At 32.6% G+C, this 18,250-nt stretch overlaps 1 protein-coding gene across 23 annotated transcripts in view; it reads left to right on the plus strand.

Annotated features, from left to right (window-relative positions):
• Nucleotides 1-18,250, plus strand: part of LOC145287890 (dedicator of cytokinesis protein 9-like) — a 718,435-nt gene that overhangs the window by 398,753 nt on the left and 301,432 nt on the right. For all 23 annotated transcript variants that reach the window (XM_080135819.1, XM_080135816.1, XM_080135818.1 and 20 more), the window contains 4 exons: nt 338-541; nt 2,418-2,564; nt 5,375-5,458; nt 10,198-10,306. In XM_080135819.1, coding sequence (XP_079991945.1) covers nt 338-541; nt 2,418-2,564; nt 5,375-5,458; nt 10,198-10,306 — 544 coding nt within the window. The remainder of the gene's footprint in view (nt 1-337; nt 542-2,417; nt 2,565-5,374; nt 5,459-10,197; nt 10,307-18,250) is intronic.

Consider the following 18,250-nt stretch of genomic DNA (forward strand, 5'->3'; position numbering starts at 1 on the left):
TGCATATCTAACATAAACATATACGCATATCTAACATAAACATATACGCATATCTAACATAAACATATATGCATATCTAACATAAACATATACGCATATCTAACATAAAAATATACGCATATCTAACATAAAAATATACGCATATCTAACATAAACATGTACGCATATCTAACATAAACATATACGCATATCTAACATAAACATATACGCATATCTAACATAAACATATACGCATATCTAACATAAACATATACGCATATCTAACATAAACATATACGCATATCTAACATAAACATATACGCATATCTAACTTTTTTTTGTTGTTTTATTTTTACAGTATGTTTTCAAAACATTGCCCACCCCAAAAGGCACCAAAGTGAAAACGATCCATGAAGAATTGGCCAAGAACTTGACCGTGATTCTGCGTCCAGTCAATGCTGACCAGTTGGTGGTCAGCCGCTTTTTGAAACATTCCCGGTTCTTCTTTGAGATTCTCATCAAGAGTATGACACAGTATCTTATTGAAACAGAAAGGATCAAAGTAAATATTTGGCATTTCCGTTTTTAATTTTCAGTTTTCAGTTTTGGTATTCTTACTTTATACATAAATATATTATGATGTAGGTTCGTATATAATCAAGATGCTCATCTTGTATATAAAATAAAGCTAGTCTCTTTCTTGACCTTTGTCATGGATGGATCCATTTCTACAAAATTGATATTTGATTTTGGTTAGTTCTTTTGATGGATCATTGCATCATGTGTTTTTTTATGGAATTACTCAAGACAAAACGTGAAACTACTTCATGTAAGGACCTAACAAGAATGAAAGATGATTATCAGAAAGACAGAAGATTCCTATTGATCTTAGTCTTGAAAAGATCAAGGCTGTAGGTGGAAGGAAAACAGTGAGCAGGAAGAGAGTTCCAAAAGCTTAAAATTCTTGGAAAGAAACTATTGGAATAAGCTGTATTACAATGAGGTATCAAAACAGCAAATTGATGGAGACCACTAGACCAGCAAATCAAACGAGCTGGAATAAATGAAGCTTGGAATAGAGCAGACAATTCTGAAGAACACATGCCATAATAGTATTTATAAAAAGACTGAGACAAGCAACATCACGTGGGAGAAAGAGAGAGAGAGAGAGAGAGAGGTTGTAGAGAAGAATTACAGATATGTTTCTGCACTTTATCAATAACCTTCAAATGGAACAGAGATTCACCAACCCAAATTTAGAACAGTAAAATGTAATTATATTTAATTTCCTTCAGGGAATGCTTTAACCAGGTTGGAACAATTTTTATATGGATGCCATCTTACAAACCAAACACTGAATAAATATTTGAAGATAAAGAACTTGAAGAAATAAAACTTTTTTCCAAAATTACTGGGCTCTGCATTAAATAAACCGAAACAAGTTGATATGCCATAAAATAAAAACAACCAAATTATTATGTTTTCTTGACTGTCATTTCCATTGGGGATTTCTACATATTTTTTTTAATTCATATACTAATGCGTCACCACTTATCATGGCCAAAAACCACTCTAGGGCACAGGTTAATACTATTGTCTGTCTTAGATGATGAACCATATTAAGAGAAGATAAGGTAGACGGAATTGGTAAAATTTGATTACTGAAAAGGGCAGCTTCATTTTGACATTGGACTTGAAGATGACCATGTTGTGATTTACAGATGAGTAGTTCTGTGGAAACGTGTTCCACAGATAGGGAGGTTTCTGGAAAGAAACTTTTTTCATGAAAATTCTGTTAAGTTCTGGGTATGCAGAGAAAGAAGTGAACATTCTTTGCAGTGATGACAGAAAAAACTCTTAGTTCTTGTACAGAGGAAAGAACTAGAGATTAGAGCTCAGTCGAACATGAAAATAATGATAGTATAGACTACCAATGTTTCTTATACATGAAAATGGCAACAAGAACAAAAGAGTGTTTCTCACTGATGAATTGATGGCCATTGTTGGTGTAGGATATTTGGTTTTTGTCCAGAATTCCTCATATTGAAATTTTTAAGCAATTCACGGCAATTTATAAGCATTAGAACATAAATGTAATATGAATTGGTGTTGAGTTATCTCCCTTTGTTTCTTAAGATATTTTTCAAAATGGCAGACAATATGGTCACTTCTTGAATACTCATAAAATTTGATTTTATTGTTTAAAAATAAAATTACTTTATCAATTTATGTGAAATTTAAAATATGATATTTTTGTTATGTCATGGGTCATAGAGATTTTTCTTAAATTTTGTTTTAATACAGGAGGAATTCTGTACAAGAACTAGATATTTAAAATATTTATTTGACAATCTTGGAAAATTGTTCTTTTTTTCTTTTTCTTCAAAGAAAAATTCTAATTTTTAATTAAAAATCTTTCTTTTTTTTTTTTTTTCCAGATGCCACGAAATGAAAGATTTTCCTCTGATTATCAATTTCGTATTCAGAATCTTATTCAAGCAATCTATCCTCATCTTTATCAGAAACAAGATGATGTACTAACCGATGCTAAAACTGCTAATCACAGTCTTGCTACATTTGTTAAGGTACGTTTCTCTTTTTTACCTTCTCATAGTTTCCTCTTCCTTTGTTGAGTCCTGAGTATGTCTTTACAGTGCATCCAGTAGTGAGAACCCTACTTGGTAGCTTTATGGAGTGTGGAGACACCCTATAATTCCAATTACTCTTAGATCCACATTGATGCTGAGTGGTGTGGTAGGGATAGTTTACCACTTTGGGCACAAAATGAAAGTGCTTAAAATAGTTTCCGAATGCTTCCCTGGGAATTGAATATTTTGAGCCAATCAAAGGTGTCTATAAGGTTTTCAAATTTGTTGTCAGGTGCATCTAAGAATTTTCACCAGTCAAAAATTTGAGCCAAAATCCAGGATAGTGCTAATGACAAATAAGATATCAAGCAAAGAAGTTACACAGAGTTTTAGTAGTGTATAGATTAGTAAGATTCAGGCTGGAAAACTTCTGGCACTTGCAAGTATCCTATGTTTTGATAAAAGTGAGAATGCGTATGTGTAAGAGACACTTCTCAACCTATATACTCAACAAAGTTTTGGCCTACAGACTTGAAATTTGGTATACAGGGTATTCAGACATGTGGAAAACTTTTTAATGGTTTTCATCTGGAAAAAAAAGGGTTTTTATAGGGTCAACATTGAACAATTGGTACTTGGGGGTTATCGGATTTTTATCTGTTTGTCAACTGTTTCACGACTATGCATGCACGAATCGTTCCTATGACAGTTTCCTTATGTAAAAAATAAATAGATTCAAAAACACTTTTTAAAGATCATGGCAAGCTGGCCTAATGGTTATTGTGTGTGACTCACTGTTTTTAGGTTTTGGTTTCGATCTCCATTGAAGTACTTTTTTTTTTTTACTTACAAGAAGTGAACTGTTCAGAAAAAACAATACTCGCATGCACATATCTCAGTTTCTTTCTGTTACGTTTTTTTTTACTTAAGACATTTAATTTTACTTTTAATACTAGGTAACACTGGGTACATCTGCTAGTATCCTATATTTCTTTAAAGCTACCATTGGGTATTGTTGCCACATGTGAACTGGTACACCAAACAGTAGTCTGTATCTCTTGAGCAGGCTCCAAAAATGATCCTCTAACCACTGCAATGTTGCATCTCTGTGCTTATTTTACAAGTTCTTTACTGGAATGTACTTCAATGAACTTGCTGTGCTTGTGCCCCCTCAACATAAATATCCCTGACAAACCTGACAAGCAGCAAAATCCCACTCCTTCACTGTAGAGGTTTCTAAGATGCAGGAAAGCTTTCTAATCTAGGAGAGGTGTGCAATAAGTAATGCCCCTGACCTACTTCCCATAGCAGTAGAGCAACAAAACTTGGCACAGTTATTAGTCTTTCTCTACATAGGAACCACTCAGAGTTATGCATTTCTCCCATCATTTGATGCAGCTCTGGAGACCGTTTTTGTAGAACATCCCAGGTTGGTCCTCCAACCATGACGTGACTTCAGAAATCAAGGCTGCATCATCTGGGAAACACTTTCCTTTCAAAAACAACTTCATGGCTGGGAAGAGATGAAAGTCAGAGGGTGCAAGGTGAGGAGAGTAGGGAGAATGGGGTAGGATTTCATAACCAAACGCCCGTGCTTCTAATATGGCGACATGTGAGTTGTGGACTGGAGCGTTGTCTTGCAGGAGGAGGGTACCTTTGCTGATCTTGTCCCGCCTCTTGATTTTGATAGCTTCCCTTAATTTCCTCAAAAGTGAAGCATAATAGGCTCCTGTAATTGTGGTACACTTTGCCAGGAAATCTGTCATCACTACTCCGTCCTGGTCCCAGAAGACTGTGAGCATGACCTTGCCAGCGGAGGGCTGCATCCTTGCTTTCTTTGGAGGTGGTGAGTCCAAGTGCTTCCACTGCATTGGCTGGGCTTTGGTCTCTGGATCATAGTGATGAACCTAGGTTTCATCCTGTGTAATCAGTCTTTTAAAAAACTTGGACTCATCTTCTTGGCACATCTCCAAATTCATCCTCGAGCACTCAACGCGTTCTCGCTTCTTGAATGGTGGGAATCCATCTGGCAGACACCTTATGCATATGCAAATTGTCATGAATGATAGTTTCCACAGACCCTGTACTAATCTTGACATCTTGGGCTATTTGGCGAATAGTAATGCGCCGATCTTCCAAAATGGCAACCTCAACAGATGCCTCATCAATGGCAGAATGGGAGCTGTTTCCACAGACTTCCGGCCATGTTTGAATTCACAATGCCAGCGTTTTACAAGGTCATATGATGGGGCATTATCACCATAAGTTTCTTTCATTTCATTAAAAGGCTCCTGTGGTGTGCGTCCTTTCAAATACAAACACCGGATCACTGCTCAACATTCAACAGGCTCCATTTCACATCTGACTCAGTTCAAACACCTGTAAAATAGAAACCACAATTAGTTCAGAGTTGTAATTTGCCACATAACCTGTAGAGATATAAATCATTGCACATGCAAAATTTCAGCTAGATCAGACAACTGGAAGTAGGTCAGGGGCATTACTTATTGCCAACCCCTTGTAACAGCTTCTTACATTGAACCACTTTTGCCTTTGGAATTAACTCCCAGCTCCCCATTTTCCTGACTATACTTATAGAAATTTAAATGTAATGTGAAGAAACATCTTGCTGCATAAATCCCCACTTAAGGTGCCCATATTAATCTGGCCCTTAATTCACAGTTCTTTACATCTCAGTGGCAATGTGCCTTGTTTAGGGTGAAATAAGTTTTTAAAAAATTGCTAATTATTTTGGTGGAAGGTGGAATTCCTTTTGAATACACATTTTTATCGTATTTCTTTTTCAGCATCTTTTTACCCTTATTGACCGAGGTTTCGTATTTCGGATTATTAGCACGTACATGGAAAACTTCAGCGTTCGAGATACAAAGGTAAGTTATTTACTTTTTATTCTATTTTTTATTGTCTGTCTGAATGAATCCGTTTTAAAGAACTATTAGACAAAAGGTGACCCATTAGGTCAATATTAGTTATATATGTATAAAACTAAATGTTCAAGTCTTGTCCAGAATTCGCCCTAGATTAAAAACAAAAATAAAGAAAAATCTGTATAATGCCCATACTCATGACAAAATGAAAAGATTATGTTCTAAAAACCATATGAATTGATCAAATAGTTTTATTTTAAATAAAAATATCAAATTTTATGAGTATCCGAGTAGTGACTTTTGACTACCACTTTAAAAAAAATCTCCTGAAACAACAGGAGATAAATCAACAAGAGGTTAAACTTACTAGATTTATGTTGTAATGCCTACAAATTCCTATTAATCAATTAAGTGATTTTCCTGTTTAAAAATAAAACTTCTTGATCAATTTATGTGATTTTTGAAATATGATTTCTTGGTTTCATCACCAGTGCATACATAACGCAGATTTTTCTTTATTTTTGTTTTTCAACATAGGGCGAATTCTGGACAAAGATCAAATATTTTTCATAAAGGTTTGGAAATTTCAGGTAACGGTTGCTGCTACTTTAAAATAAGCACAAATATTTCGACAAATATGCAAATAGTTATGAGACTTTCTTGTGATGTCATAATAGACAGTCTCCTTGCCTCCTCCCTTCCACAAAGAGACAACTCTGCTTCATATTATGAATAATATATGTATATATTACTACTGGATATTTCGTATCTGTTTGTCTTAAGCTTAATCTAGACTATAACATTTTATGTTTAATTCAGTTTATTATTTGAGGCTTATGTTTTAATGCTTAATTCATGGGGGTCAGTATTTCTTGTCATGATACCATCCTCTCAGGTGTTAGCATCCTTTTTTCTTGAGGTGAAGGAGTAGTATAGTATCTAGCTATGATACCATCCTCCCAGGAATTACCTTTTTCTGGGGAGGGGTAGTGATATAGTAACAAAAATATACAACCTTCTGTCACATACTTTTGTCAGTATATATGATTATAGAATCATTAGAAGCCTTTGTTTAGTCTCTAAAGACAATGGTTACCCTCTGTAAGGGTAGCTGCACGTGTAATTATGATGCAAAGCTTGCACAATCTCTAACCACACCTCTCCTTAATTGGCACTATTCGAGTCCAGTGGTAAGGAGAGGTCCAAGATGACTGGAAACAATGCCAAGATGAGCGGAGAGCATATGCAGCAGCTGGAATTCCCAAATGGTCACTGATTTTAGTATTGACCAAAATTTTAGTACTGACCAGGCTCAATATTGTGCAACTAATGGGGATTGTGCCACGTAATAATATTTATGATATACTGATATATAATTATATAATGATAAAAAATTCTTTTTTAAAATGAGAATCATTAAAGAATAAAAATGTTACTATTTTATACTTTTTGGTCCCCCGATTTATGTTTTCAGTGGCGTCCATTAGTCTGGACAATTGCCAGAATAACCGTCCGTTAAATTTTCCTGAAATTTTGCCACAAATTGTATTCCATTAAATAGATGTTGCACGGTAAAAAAAAATCGTTTTGCAAAAATTCCTGTTGTGTCCCCAGGTCAAAAATGCCTCAAAATGGCGCAAGATGACACGTTTTGCTCCATAACTTTTGATCCATCCATTAGATTATTCTGAAACGTTGCCAAAATGTGGAGCCCATTGTTCTTAATATAAATCCAGTATGGGTGACCCTGGCAAAATTCTGGTTCATGTCCCAGGGATTTTTAGTGCTAAAAACGCCCCTTTTTTGTGGCTCTTTTTTTATATTTATCAACAAAAATTTGATATGGTTTTTCATGGTGGTCAACTCAAATATACATGTGTTACGGGCTGAAACTGCACCATTATCGATTTATACTGGAATTTGGCATCTCCAGGGGCTCAAAAGAGGTAAAAAATGACACTTTTTGTCCATAGCATTGGACCCATCCATCAGATTTTCCTGAAACTTGGCCAAAATGTGGAGGCCATTGTTCTTAATATAAATTCAGTATGGGTGACCCTGACAAAATTAAAGTTAGCATCCCTCTGGGCTAAAAAATATGCTTTTTGGGAGCCTTTTTTTCATATTACTCAAAAACTTGATATGTCTATCTATATAGTGATTTTCTATGGTGCTGAATTCAAATATGTGTCTTAAGGCGTGAAACTGCACCGTTTGCCCATTTTCCCAAGAGCTCAAAAGGAGGTCACAAATGCCCCAAAATATGCAAAAAATTACACTTTTTACCCCATATCTTTTGCCCCATCCATTAGATTTTCTGAAACTTGGCAAAAATGTGAAGGCAACAGTGGCCCTTCACCCTTCTCACATTCATCATTTCTTTACTATTTTTTGTGGCGTCATCTCACATGCAGCACCAGAGGGGGACCATGCACGTGCGGCTTGTTCTTATTGTTATCAAAATGAGGGCACCTTGTTTTCAAAGTTTGTGTTATCGGTTAAGCATGGATGATGCTGGAAAATTCTAAGTGCATATTGAAACCAGCACATCAATGAGAATTTACTTCAAAACATATTCAATATTTCCATTCCATTCTGGATGCTCCATATTTTAGAGGTTCTGCATATAACCTTGAAGATATTCAAGATTTGAATGTTGTGGGGAATATGGAGTTTCCCCTTAGTTATCATTGTTCCCAGGTCCACTTTAGAATGGTAATATCTGTTAAGGTATCTGGTACTACCAGACTAAGCTGTCTGAAGATATTGGTTTCTTGATCAAAAAGGTATTAAACATTGATGCCTATGTTTTTTTCTTTTTGCAAAACAATCATCTTCTACAAAAACAAAAACAGCAATTTTTCCTCTACAAAATAACCAAACCAAACCAAACATCATGAATAAATATTTGAAGATATAAAAACTTGAAGCATAAAAACTCTAGCCAAATTTACTAGACTTGGTATTAATCCGAAAAAGGTTGATATGCCAACCGAATTTAGGAAAACTCGTCCCGGGAAAACTCGACCCCGGAAAACTCGTCCCCTTTCGCTAGGTAGGAAAACTGGTCCCTTATTGAATAAATATCGATTGAAAACACATTTTATGATCGTTCTTGAAGGAGATATTGTTTTTTAAAATAGACTATAGCCCCCCCCCACCCCTAATATTTAAAAAAAATATTTTTACTTGTTTAATGTTTGTTTGTTTCTTTTTTTTTTTTTTTTTTTTTTTTATAAATAAAATCGATTTTCTAAGTGTCCCTTTTCTACCTAACTGGCTAAGTTCTTAGTGGTTTCACTTATTTTAAAGCGTTTATTATGCTCATAAACGAGACTGCATATTTTTTTTTTTTATATTAATATAAAAAGAATTTACTTATTTACTGTTGTTTATAAAAGGGTAAAATCGATTTTTCTACCTCGCCGACTATGTTGTTTAATTTATTTGGAATCGTTTATTCGGTAAAGAAAAAAAAACACAGAAAACAAACAAAAAACATGTCGAGTGTTACGTGAGAACGAGAAATAATGTTCAGTATATCACATCTTAGGGGTCTTCATAATCGCTAAAAAATAGAAAATTAAAGAAATTACTGAGGGAGATTTGGTTTTAAAAAGAAAATAATAAATTTTGATATTTTTTAAAATATAATTTAGAGAGAGGGGGGTGGGTAAAAACTATATCTCCCTCCGAAAAACAACCAACAAAAAATGAAATTAAAAAGATTCTTGATAAACGATAGTGGAGTTTTCAATAAAATTGATTAATAAATTTATTTAGTGATTACTTTTTCTCTTAATGATTGATTTTAGAATTTTGAAGTAAAAATTTAAAAAAATTAAAAATGAGTTAACGAGAGATTATTAGCACATGGCATCTCTCGCACCAAAACAATATTTCGCTTTTAATTTATTAGTTAATTTATGCAAAATTTGACAGGACGACAATAAATGTTGATAATTGATAAAATTATAATTTTAAATAACGCATGAGTGCATTTGGTATGAGAGAAAACAAAAACATAACAAAAAAAAAAACTATCATAATTAAAAAACCAAAACAAAAAAGTAACGAAGAATCGAATCGCTCCGTTTTTTAGTTTTGTTTTTTATTATTGTTTTTATGACTCCAAAAAACATCGTTAAAATAAGAACAAAAAAAAATTTGTAATGAACTTTGTATGAACATAATAAACGCTTTAAAATAAGTGAAACCACTAAGAACTTAGCCAGTTAAGTAGAAAATGGACACTTAGAAAATCGATTTTATTTATAAAAAAAAACAAAAAAACAAAACAAACATTAAACAAGTAAAAATATTTTTTTAAAATATTGGGGGGGGGGGGCTATAGTCTATTTTAAAAAACAATATCTCCTTCAAGAACGATCATAAAATGTGTTTTCAATCGATATTTATTCAATAAGGGACCAGTTTTCCTACCTAGCAAAAGGGGTCGAGTTTTCCGGGGTCGAGTTTTCCGGAGACGAGTTTTCCCGGGACGAGTTTTCCGGGCACCATGCCAACCAACCAACCAAATTTTAGGTGATCACATCAAGGTTTCATGTTGGTCTTTTGATTGTGAATATATATTTAATACATATACATAACATATCCTTATTAACAGAAATGAACTCTATTTTTATATCATCTAGCCATTATGTATTAACATTTCTTATTCTGTTTTTGTTTTTATTTTTTTATTTTAATCATGTTTTTATGATTTTTTTTTTCTTTTTCAGATGTTTCAGCAAATGAAGTTTGAGTTTTTGAGAATCGTATGTAGTCATGAACATTATATCCCACTCTGTTTGCCTCTGATGAGACGTGGACTCATCAAGAATTACAAAGGTAACTGACAAATTTCCTATCTTGTTCTTTTCTAGAGCCATTAAAATGAGTTGATGAAGTGCAAATTATTATGCATCTGGTTTTCCTTTTTATCGACTATTTTGGATTGTCTCAAAAAAAAAAAAAAAAGTGGAAAAAAAAAAACATTCTTGTTATATATATGAAAATAGTTCCTTTTTATTCAGCCAATCAAAATTTAGTTTCAAAATCAATCTTGATTGGCTTCTATGTTTATTAGTCTTAATTTAAATAAAATTCAGTTAGATAACATTAAACTGGTTTGTATATTTTTTTAATCATTTTCAAAGATTTTGAATAATTTACAGTTTTGTAATAATTAAAAATCTTTTTTATTCAAATTTAATCATTTTTGCAGTCAAGTTTTTAATTTTTACAATTTATATATTTGATTTTTTTGTTTTTGTAATATTTATAGAAATTGATTTCTATTGAAATTTTGCTGAAATTTTAGTACTTGTTAAATGAATGTTAAGATATTAACAAGAAAAGGAACTTAGGTTTTGTCAATTAAACAAAGCTTGTCATTTGTTAATGTTTTATTTATTCTTGTTATCTTGATTTCTAATTTTGAAAGTTTTTTATGTAGCTCATAAGAACTTTCAAAATTTTTTGAACACTTTTGGATTCTCACTGAAATTATTAAAGCATTTTTTTATACGCTTTTAACCTTTTTATTTTTTATATGGAGATAAGTTGCAGAATGAATGTTTATATGCCCATTTATTGTATTTTTATTTAATAATTTACTTTTTCTTTAACTGTAATTTCTATTCTTTGCAACATTTGAATTTTTTTATACAATAAGTGTGTGGGGGCGGGGATAATGAGTTTATAATTTTGTATTAATATTCTTCCAATATTCAGGGATGTGAGTTTTTTTTTTTTTTTTTTTTTTTTTTAGAATTCCACATTTTTGAAATTCATAAAATGAGGAAATCCAAATCAAATCTAAGAAAATGTCAAATTGCTAAAGCTTTATGTGCTTATTTTTCCTCCATTTGGTTCAATTTTATTTTTTTCTCTTACTTCCACGGGTACTATCAGATCAAGCTATCTAAAGATAAAGGCTCTTTGACCTAAAATGCTTAATGTTGATATCTTTTTTCTTTCTCTTTGCAAAACTGAATCATGTTTTGTAGTAATTGTCTGTATTTTTGAGATGAGGTGTTTTCCTTGATTGAGATTGTTGGACTGACTTCCTCATCTTGGTTGTTATCATCACAAGAGGGGGGGGTCATCGCCCCCTATGGGATGAAGTAAAAATAATAAACAGAGAGACCCACTGGAAAGTGAGAAAACTTAAAGAAACAGCTCACATGCTCGGACATAATAACCTACTGAGCAAACCAAGCATAGAGCTGAATGCAATTTGGACACCTCTGATAGAGAGAGAAAACCTTGGATAACAACATAGGTTTAACATTAACAAAAACCAACTAAGAATTGTCCTAGTGACATATGGCCGAGTGGTCCTAGATGTTGTATTAAAGTTTACAGTTACCCAAAGGTGCTGAGTACAATCCTGAACGAAGGCAGTGAAACTGTAACATTCAAAACAGAGAATCAACAACTATGTCCCAGAGCCTAGCTGGAGTCCGAACACAATACCCCCGTAATAATATAAAGGGTTGGGTTCGAGACTTCTAACAAAAGGTTCCCCAGGTCGATACAAAACACCTGATGAAGGCCGGAGGGCAAAACGGCCGAAACGTTGTGACGATAACAACCAAGATGAGGAAATCAGTCCGACAATCTCAATCAATGAATCATGTTTTGCAAAACCAAAACCAATTTTCCTCCTCAAAATAACCAAACACCATGAATACATATTTGAAGATATAAGGAACGCGAGGCATATATATATTTTACCAAAATTACCATCTTTCACATAACTCAATCTTTCTTTTTTCCTGTTTTTTTTTTCTCTGTATTCATCTTCCTCTCTCCATCATGCCTTGCTTTCCTTTCTTTTTCCTTTCCCTGAAAATTTCGACATCAAGAAATTCATGTAGATTCATTGTATGGTAAATTAATACCCTTTGGCTAAATTACACTCCACCCCACCTTTCTCCCCCTTTTACTTCCAATAAAATATATTTTAATGGCAATTATGAGTGAATCTCTTTGGCCCCTAGGTTTCCAAATTGGTTGGAGGCAGTGACTCCCAGGTTGAGAAATTTATCTTGATTTCATTTTTTTATTTAACAAGTCACTCACATTCCAAAATATTATTAGAATATTGTATTTATCAAATGACATCTTGGATTCATGTGCATGGGATGAATCCAATAACCGATTCTGATTCATTTCAAATCTATAAATATTGGGTTGTAGAATTGGTTTTTATTATTTTGCAGATTACTATAAAAACACATAATATTTGCATATATTTTCAAATGTAAAAATACACTTTAATTTTATTGGTAGTTTAAAATGAAGAAATTTGTATCATTTTATCATTAATACTACTAAAATTAAGTTTTAAACAAAAACAATAAAAAAAAAGAAATAAACAAGAAAAGAATTGTTTTTGGTATCAGAAAATAGTTGCATATTTTCCCAATAACAATTACAAAACCTCAAAAAGTTGCAATTTTCAAGATTATCGATTCTATGTAATCATTAGGGCTATAACAACAGAATATTCTTTTCATTGTTTTGACCTTCGAGTATATATTCGACACTGACAGTTAATCAACTGAGAACCACATCACTATATAAAAGCATATAAGATATCGATGGATACACACTCTAGAGTCAAAACAGTGAAAAGCATATGCTGTTGTCCTGGCCCTAGTAATCATATATATGCACACGCACAACATTATGTTTGAAAATATCAAATCAAAACTTATTCCTAAATTATAAATTCTTGTTAGAAAAATCAGTCTTATTTAGATTGAAATCTGTTTTTTTTTTTTTCAATGACATTTTGAGAACTTTATATTGTGTGCTGTTTGATTTCCTTCCAATTTTTTTTTATTTATGACAATAGATTTTGTGCTAGAAAAGTGTAAATAATTTCTGTTTCAATTTTTCAAGGAAAGGTTTTCAGCTCTGATGATTATAATTAAAAAGCAAAATACAAAACTAGAATGAACAACGTAGACATTATAAAAAGTGAAAAAAAAAAAAAAAAAAAAAGCTCCATATATGAGATTGAGACAATGTTAAGGCAGGGACATTATCGATTGCAAAGGATGGCAGACCATTCAGATGAAATAGTTAATTTTTTATCACCTTAAGACACAGTTTGTAAAATATAAAAGTTCAGAAAATCCTAAGAACGTTTTGATGAATAAAAGTTGTTTGTAAGGAGAAATTGAGTAGACATTTGTTATGGTTGACAAGTTGTGTGAATGATATAGGCATGGAGATATGTATGTGTATGTACGTCAGTGTGCCTATTTCGTTATTGAGAGAGTGTGTGTATGAATTGTGTATGTATCAGCGTTTTTTTTTTTTTTTTTTTTTTTTTTTTTTTTTTTAGAAGCATCTGTGTACTTAGCGTCATATACAAAAATTTGTGTTACTTATTAGGTTTGTTGAGGATTTTATGGGATCAAGTTGGATTTAAAAATTTCGTTTGACTATTATTGCAGTTTTAATTTCGGTAAACATTATATTTAGAGTAACAAAAAACAAAAAAAAAAATGAAGTTTGGTCTAGGTGCAAAACACAATCAAGAAATGGTTATACAATTTTATTAATATAAAGATTTGTTTCTCCCCTGCTAGCCTTATGTCATACCTGACTGAACAAAATATTCATTATCAAGAACAACCGGTTGATAAGATCCATCATGTGCTTTGGGTAATGCAATATTTGTGAAACACCTGACCAGTGTCCTCTTTTTGTGCTGCACTTGATAATTTGATTTTATAAAACGAATGAAAAGAACAAATTTACTTGATTGATGCCTTCAACAGGTAATAGATGGCAACTAACGACCTGTGATTACCGATCTCTACTGGAAGAAGCTGGCAGGTGAAAATATTGTAAAACACTTTCCTTTTTTTTTTCTCTTTACCTTGTTCCTTTTTTCTCTCTTTCCTTCATGATTTCTTTCTGTTTTCTATTTTTCTTTTTTTTCTATTTCCTTTTTCTCTCTTTTCTTTGTTTTCTTTTTTCCTTTACTTTTTTCTTTTTTTCATTTTTTGTTTTTCTTTTAGGTTTTTCTTTTTTCCTTTACATTTTTTGTTCATTCTCTTTTGCAGTTTTTTTTTTATCTCTTTCTTGAATTAAAAAAAAAAATCTTATCCCTCCCTGACATTTAATTTGACAGTTCTTTGTTTAGATATAACTTATTAACTAACTTTTATTAGTCTCTGATTTGGAATGGTAATACCTATCAAGGTCCCATCTCTTTCACTCCACAAACCCTCGGTCACATTTTGACCATTAAAGTATTTATATGAGGGGAATAGTTTACAAGTCATGTTGACCAGATTATTCAGTGTAGTAACACTGTCTTAAGTGGTCCTTTTCAAGTTAAGATCATTTGAGATGTTTTATGTCCTGACATTCTTGTATTTGAAGCAAATTCTTTTTTAGGACTGTATATAAACAATCTGTTATTTTTCTTTTTGTTAGGCTGAAGAAAAAACAAAAAAACAAAAAAAAAAATCAGAGAAGTTAAAAAGTGTGCATAACATCTTTATATTAAAATTTCTATCTCTCTATTCCTCTCTTTATCTTTCTCTTCCTTTTTCCATTCCCAGTGTTTTAATATCACTCTTTCCAACCTCTCTTTCACCTCTACCCAGCATAAAAATAATAATGTAAGTCACTCACCTCTCCTATGGCTGACAAACTGACCCCCTTCCCATGACAAAACCTGGTTCAATTGACCACCAAAAAATGAATAATTTTTTAAACTTTAGATATTACTAGCGAGGGGGGGGGGCTTTACTTGGTTATAAAATACACTTAAGTATGATATTTTAATTTGTTCAAATTCTGTATATATTATTATAGAGTCGTGATTTCAAAAGTAAAAAAAATAAGTATTTGGGTGCCATCAGCTAGAATCAAAACCAAAAGCAAAACTAACATTCAAAGCTGGTGACATTCCCACTATACGTACGTGACAGGCATATGAACTGACTAAAAATAAACTAAGATGAATGTACAAAATGTATAACGACTTTTTCAATTTAGACCCCTTAAAAAACTATTAAACTGGCTAAAGTCACATAAAAGAATGGTCCATAAAAATCCAATCATTTGAGGCCCCTAGCACCGATCTGCTACTGTTAGTTCTGGAAGAAAATAGACAGACCGACAGACATAATGAATTTTATACATTTGATTCACTCAGGGCAATACCAATCAAGAATCTACCAACTTTGCGGGGGTTCGTTTTGTAGTTTTTGGCTTCTAGCTAAAGATACACCTAGTCAACTGCCCTTTATATAATGTCTTTCTCATAGATTTTAAATGCAAACCTCTTGCTCATGGGTATGTTTGTCCGGTGATTAAGCCCTTTATTTGGGGCTTTGCAGCATGTAACATTACTCTTTAGTTACTGTTACTACTCTCTGATTTGGAATGGTAATACCTATCAAGGTCCCATCTCTTTGTTGAATAGAATTTGTCCTTCAACTAATACTAAAGTGTTCTGGGCACACTCGGGTAATGTGTTCACCTCTACCCGACCATACCACCTCAAAATCCATCTTTTCTACCTTTTCCCTGACTACCCTATTACTCAACCCTTATCAATGACATAAGCTCACCATCTCAACTATTTTTGATAAGACACAAAACTGCACTCTATTGTGAGACCCGAATTTGGGGCCTTTCGGGTATGTGGAGTCGCCTCTTAGTTACTGTTCTGATTGAGAGTGATAATATCTGTGGGGGCCCTCGTCATCATCGTTATCTGTTTTACATGCTGGCATGTGTTAAACAACTTTTAGAACTTTATTTTCAGTCTAATCCATCTTTGGCCATGTTTATATTTACCTGCTTTCTCTCAAGTCCATCCTTATCACTTCTTCATATGTTTTCCTTGGCCTCTCCCCATGAACTGACCCTGTTATCTCAACCAGTCTATATCTACTAACGCCCCCCCCCCAACTCTCGTTCATTTTATTAACATGACCACACAATCCAAGTCTTCTGTTCTGCACACATCTTGTATTGTTCAGATTTAATCTTCCTCCAAGATCTAAGTCTATCTTTTAACTCTCACATTACACATCCATTGTATCATTCTCCTACCATTTTCCTTCATGCAACACATGTCCTCAACCCGTGTTGGTTAGATTTCACTTTTATACATCATCACACTGCATACACATGCCTAATAAAATTATTTCTGATGAGATTCGTTCAAATTGAGCCCTCATCTATATGTTGAATAAAACTATTTACTGGTTATCATGAGGATGCAAGTAAAGTTTAGGATTCTCTAATACTACTTGGTTTCTTTATAAAACCTTTTAGAAATATAAAATTCTGAATAGTTATTGAAACAAGAATGCTAATGAGTTTAGAAGAATCTCTCTCTGGCAATAAACGTGTCTTTGCACACAAAAGTTTAAATAAAGTTGAAGTGCAGCTTAAGAAAAAAAATTGATAAAATATTAATATATGATAACAAAACAAAAAAAATATACTAAAATTTGTTAACAAAAAGTAAACAGTGCAATGAATAGTAGTAAGAGAACTTGTGATTGAGAGAGGGTTATCTCTTTCCATTTTCTATCATTGATATGATTGCTCTACTTTTTTAAATCCAGAAAAATGGATTTCTACTTAAATCACTACAGCTCTTCATGGATGGGAGTTCTTTGCATTTTAATCAAAGTAGGCTATTTTTGTTGTTGTTGTTGTTGTTTTTTTTAAATAACTGAAAGCTGATTTTTCCTCTTATGACAGTTCTCTCTGAAACCTGAAAATATTAACTTTACTGTGTAATTTAAAGCAATTCATGAAGCAAGTAGGAGAGTTGGATGAATTTTTATTCCTCAAAGAATGACTTTATATATTATTTTATTGGAATCCTTTTAAGATGTGTAATTTGTGTATTCATTTTTTTTTTGTGGACTGTTATCTTTCAACAACTTTGAAGATGAGGATAACAATTCACAAAAAAGAATGACTTGTTTTTGCTTTTTTTTTTTTTTTTTTTTTTTTTTTCCAAATTTTCTTATCAGTTTGTTTAAGCAAGGGATGGGGCATCCTACCAGATGCCAAGCATTCACCTGCTAACTCGGGTATTCCTACTGAGATATCTTTTTAAGATGCTGACCATTCCTTTAACTGCAATTGTTTGAATCCCTCTTGAATGAACTTGGTTCACCAAGTATATTTGCCAGGTAGTTTTTGAAATTCTTTTTAGGAGTCCAATTGCAGTGTCTAATCTTAATTTTGACTTAGTTGAAATTGATTGGAGTTTAGGTTTTAAAAAAATGCAAAAAAATAAAAGCAAAAAAACGTTGCACTCTCTATACACATATGAGGACCATTGCCTCCCAGGTTGGGAAATTTACCTGAATTTTAACATTTTTTTGTTCTATGATATTAGTACGCAAAAGTAAAAACTGCTGTTCAAATTAAATATTAAAAAAAAACAATAAATCTGTATGAAAATTAGTTTTTCTATGAGACAGGCTCATTTAGTATGATAATGTATGATCGAAACAGTTTTTTTTTATATAACTTTTGTTTATGGAGCTATTCTTGTCAGTAAAGTAGGGGGAAATTTCACTTTGTCTATAAAATAATGAAATGAAGAATGATTGTATGCGTTCACCTTTGTAGTCGGGTGTGTTTTTCTTGGTGGTAATAGTTATCACACCATTTCTGATATTCAGCTGTCTTTGGGGGGGAGACAGTCTCTCCCATAAAACAATTAAAATCTAGTTTGCTTTTTTTCTTCTCCTCCTATATCTTTTGATCATTTTCATATTTTTG

Source organism: Euprymna scolopes, chromosome 11 (genome assembly GCF_053919585.1).
Source record: "Euprymna scolopes isolate OS-2025 chromosome 11, ASM5391958v1, whole genome shotgun sequence".
Classification (NCBI taxonomy): Eukaryota; Metazoa; Mollusca; class Cephalopoda; order Sepiida; family Sepiolidae; genus Euprymna; species Euprymna scolopes.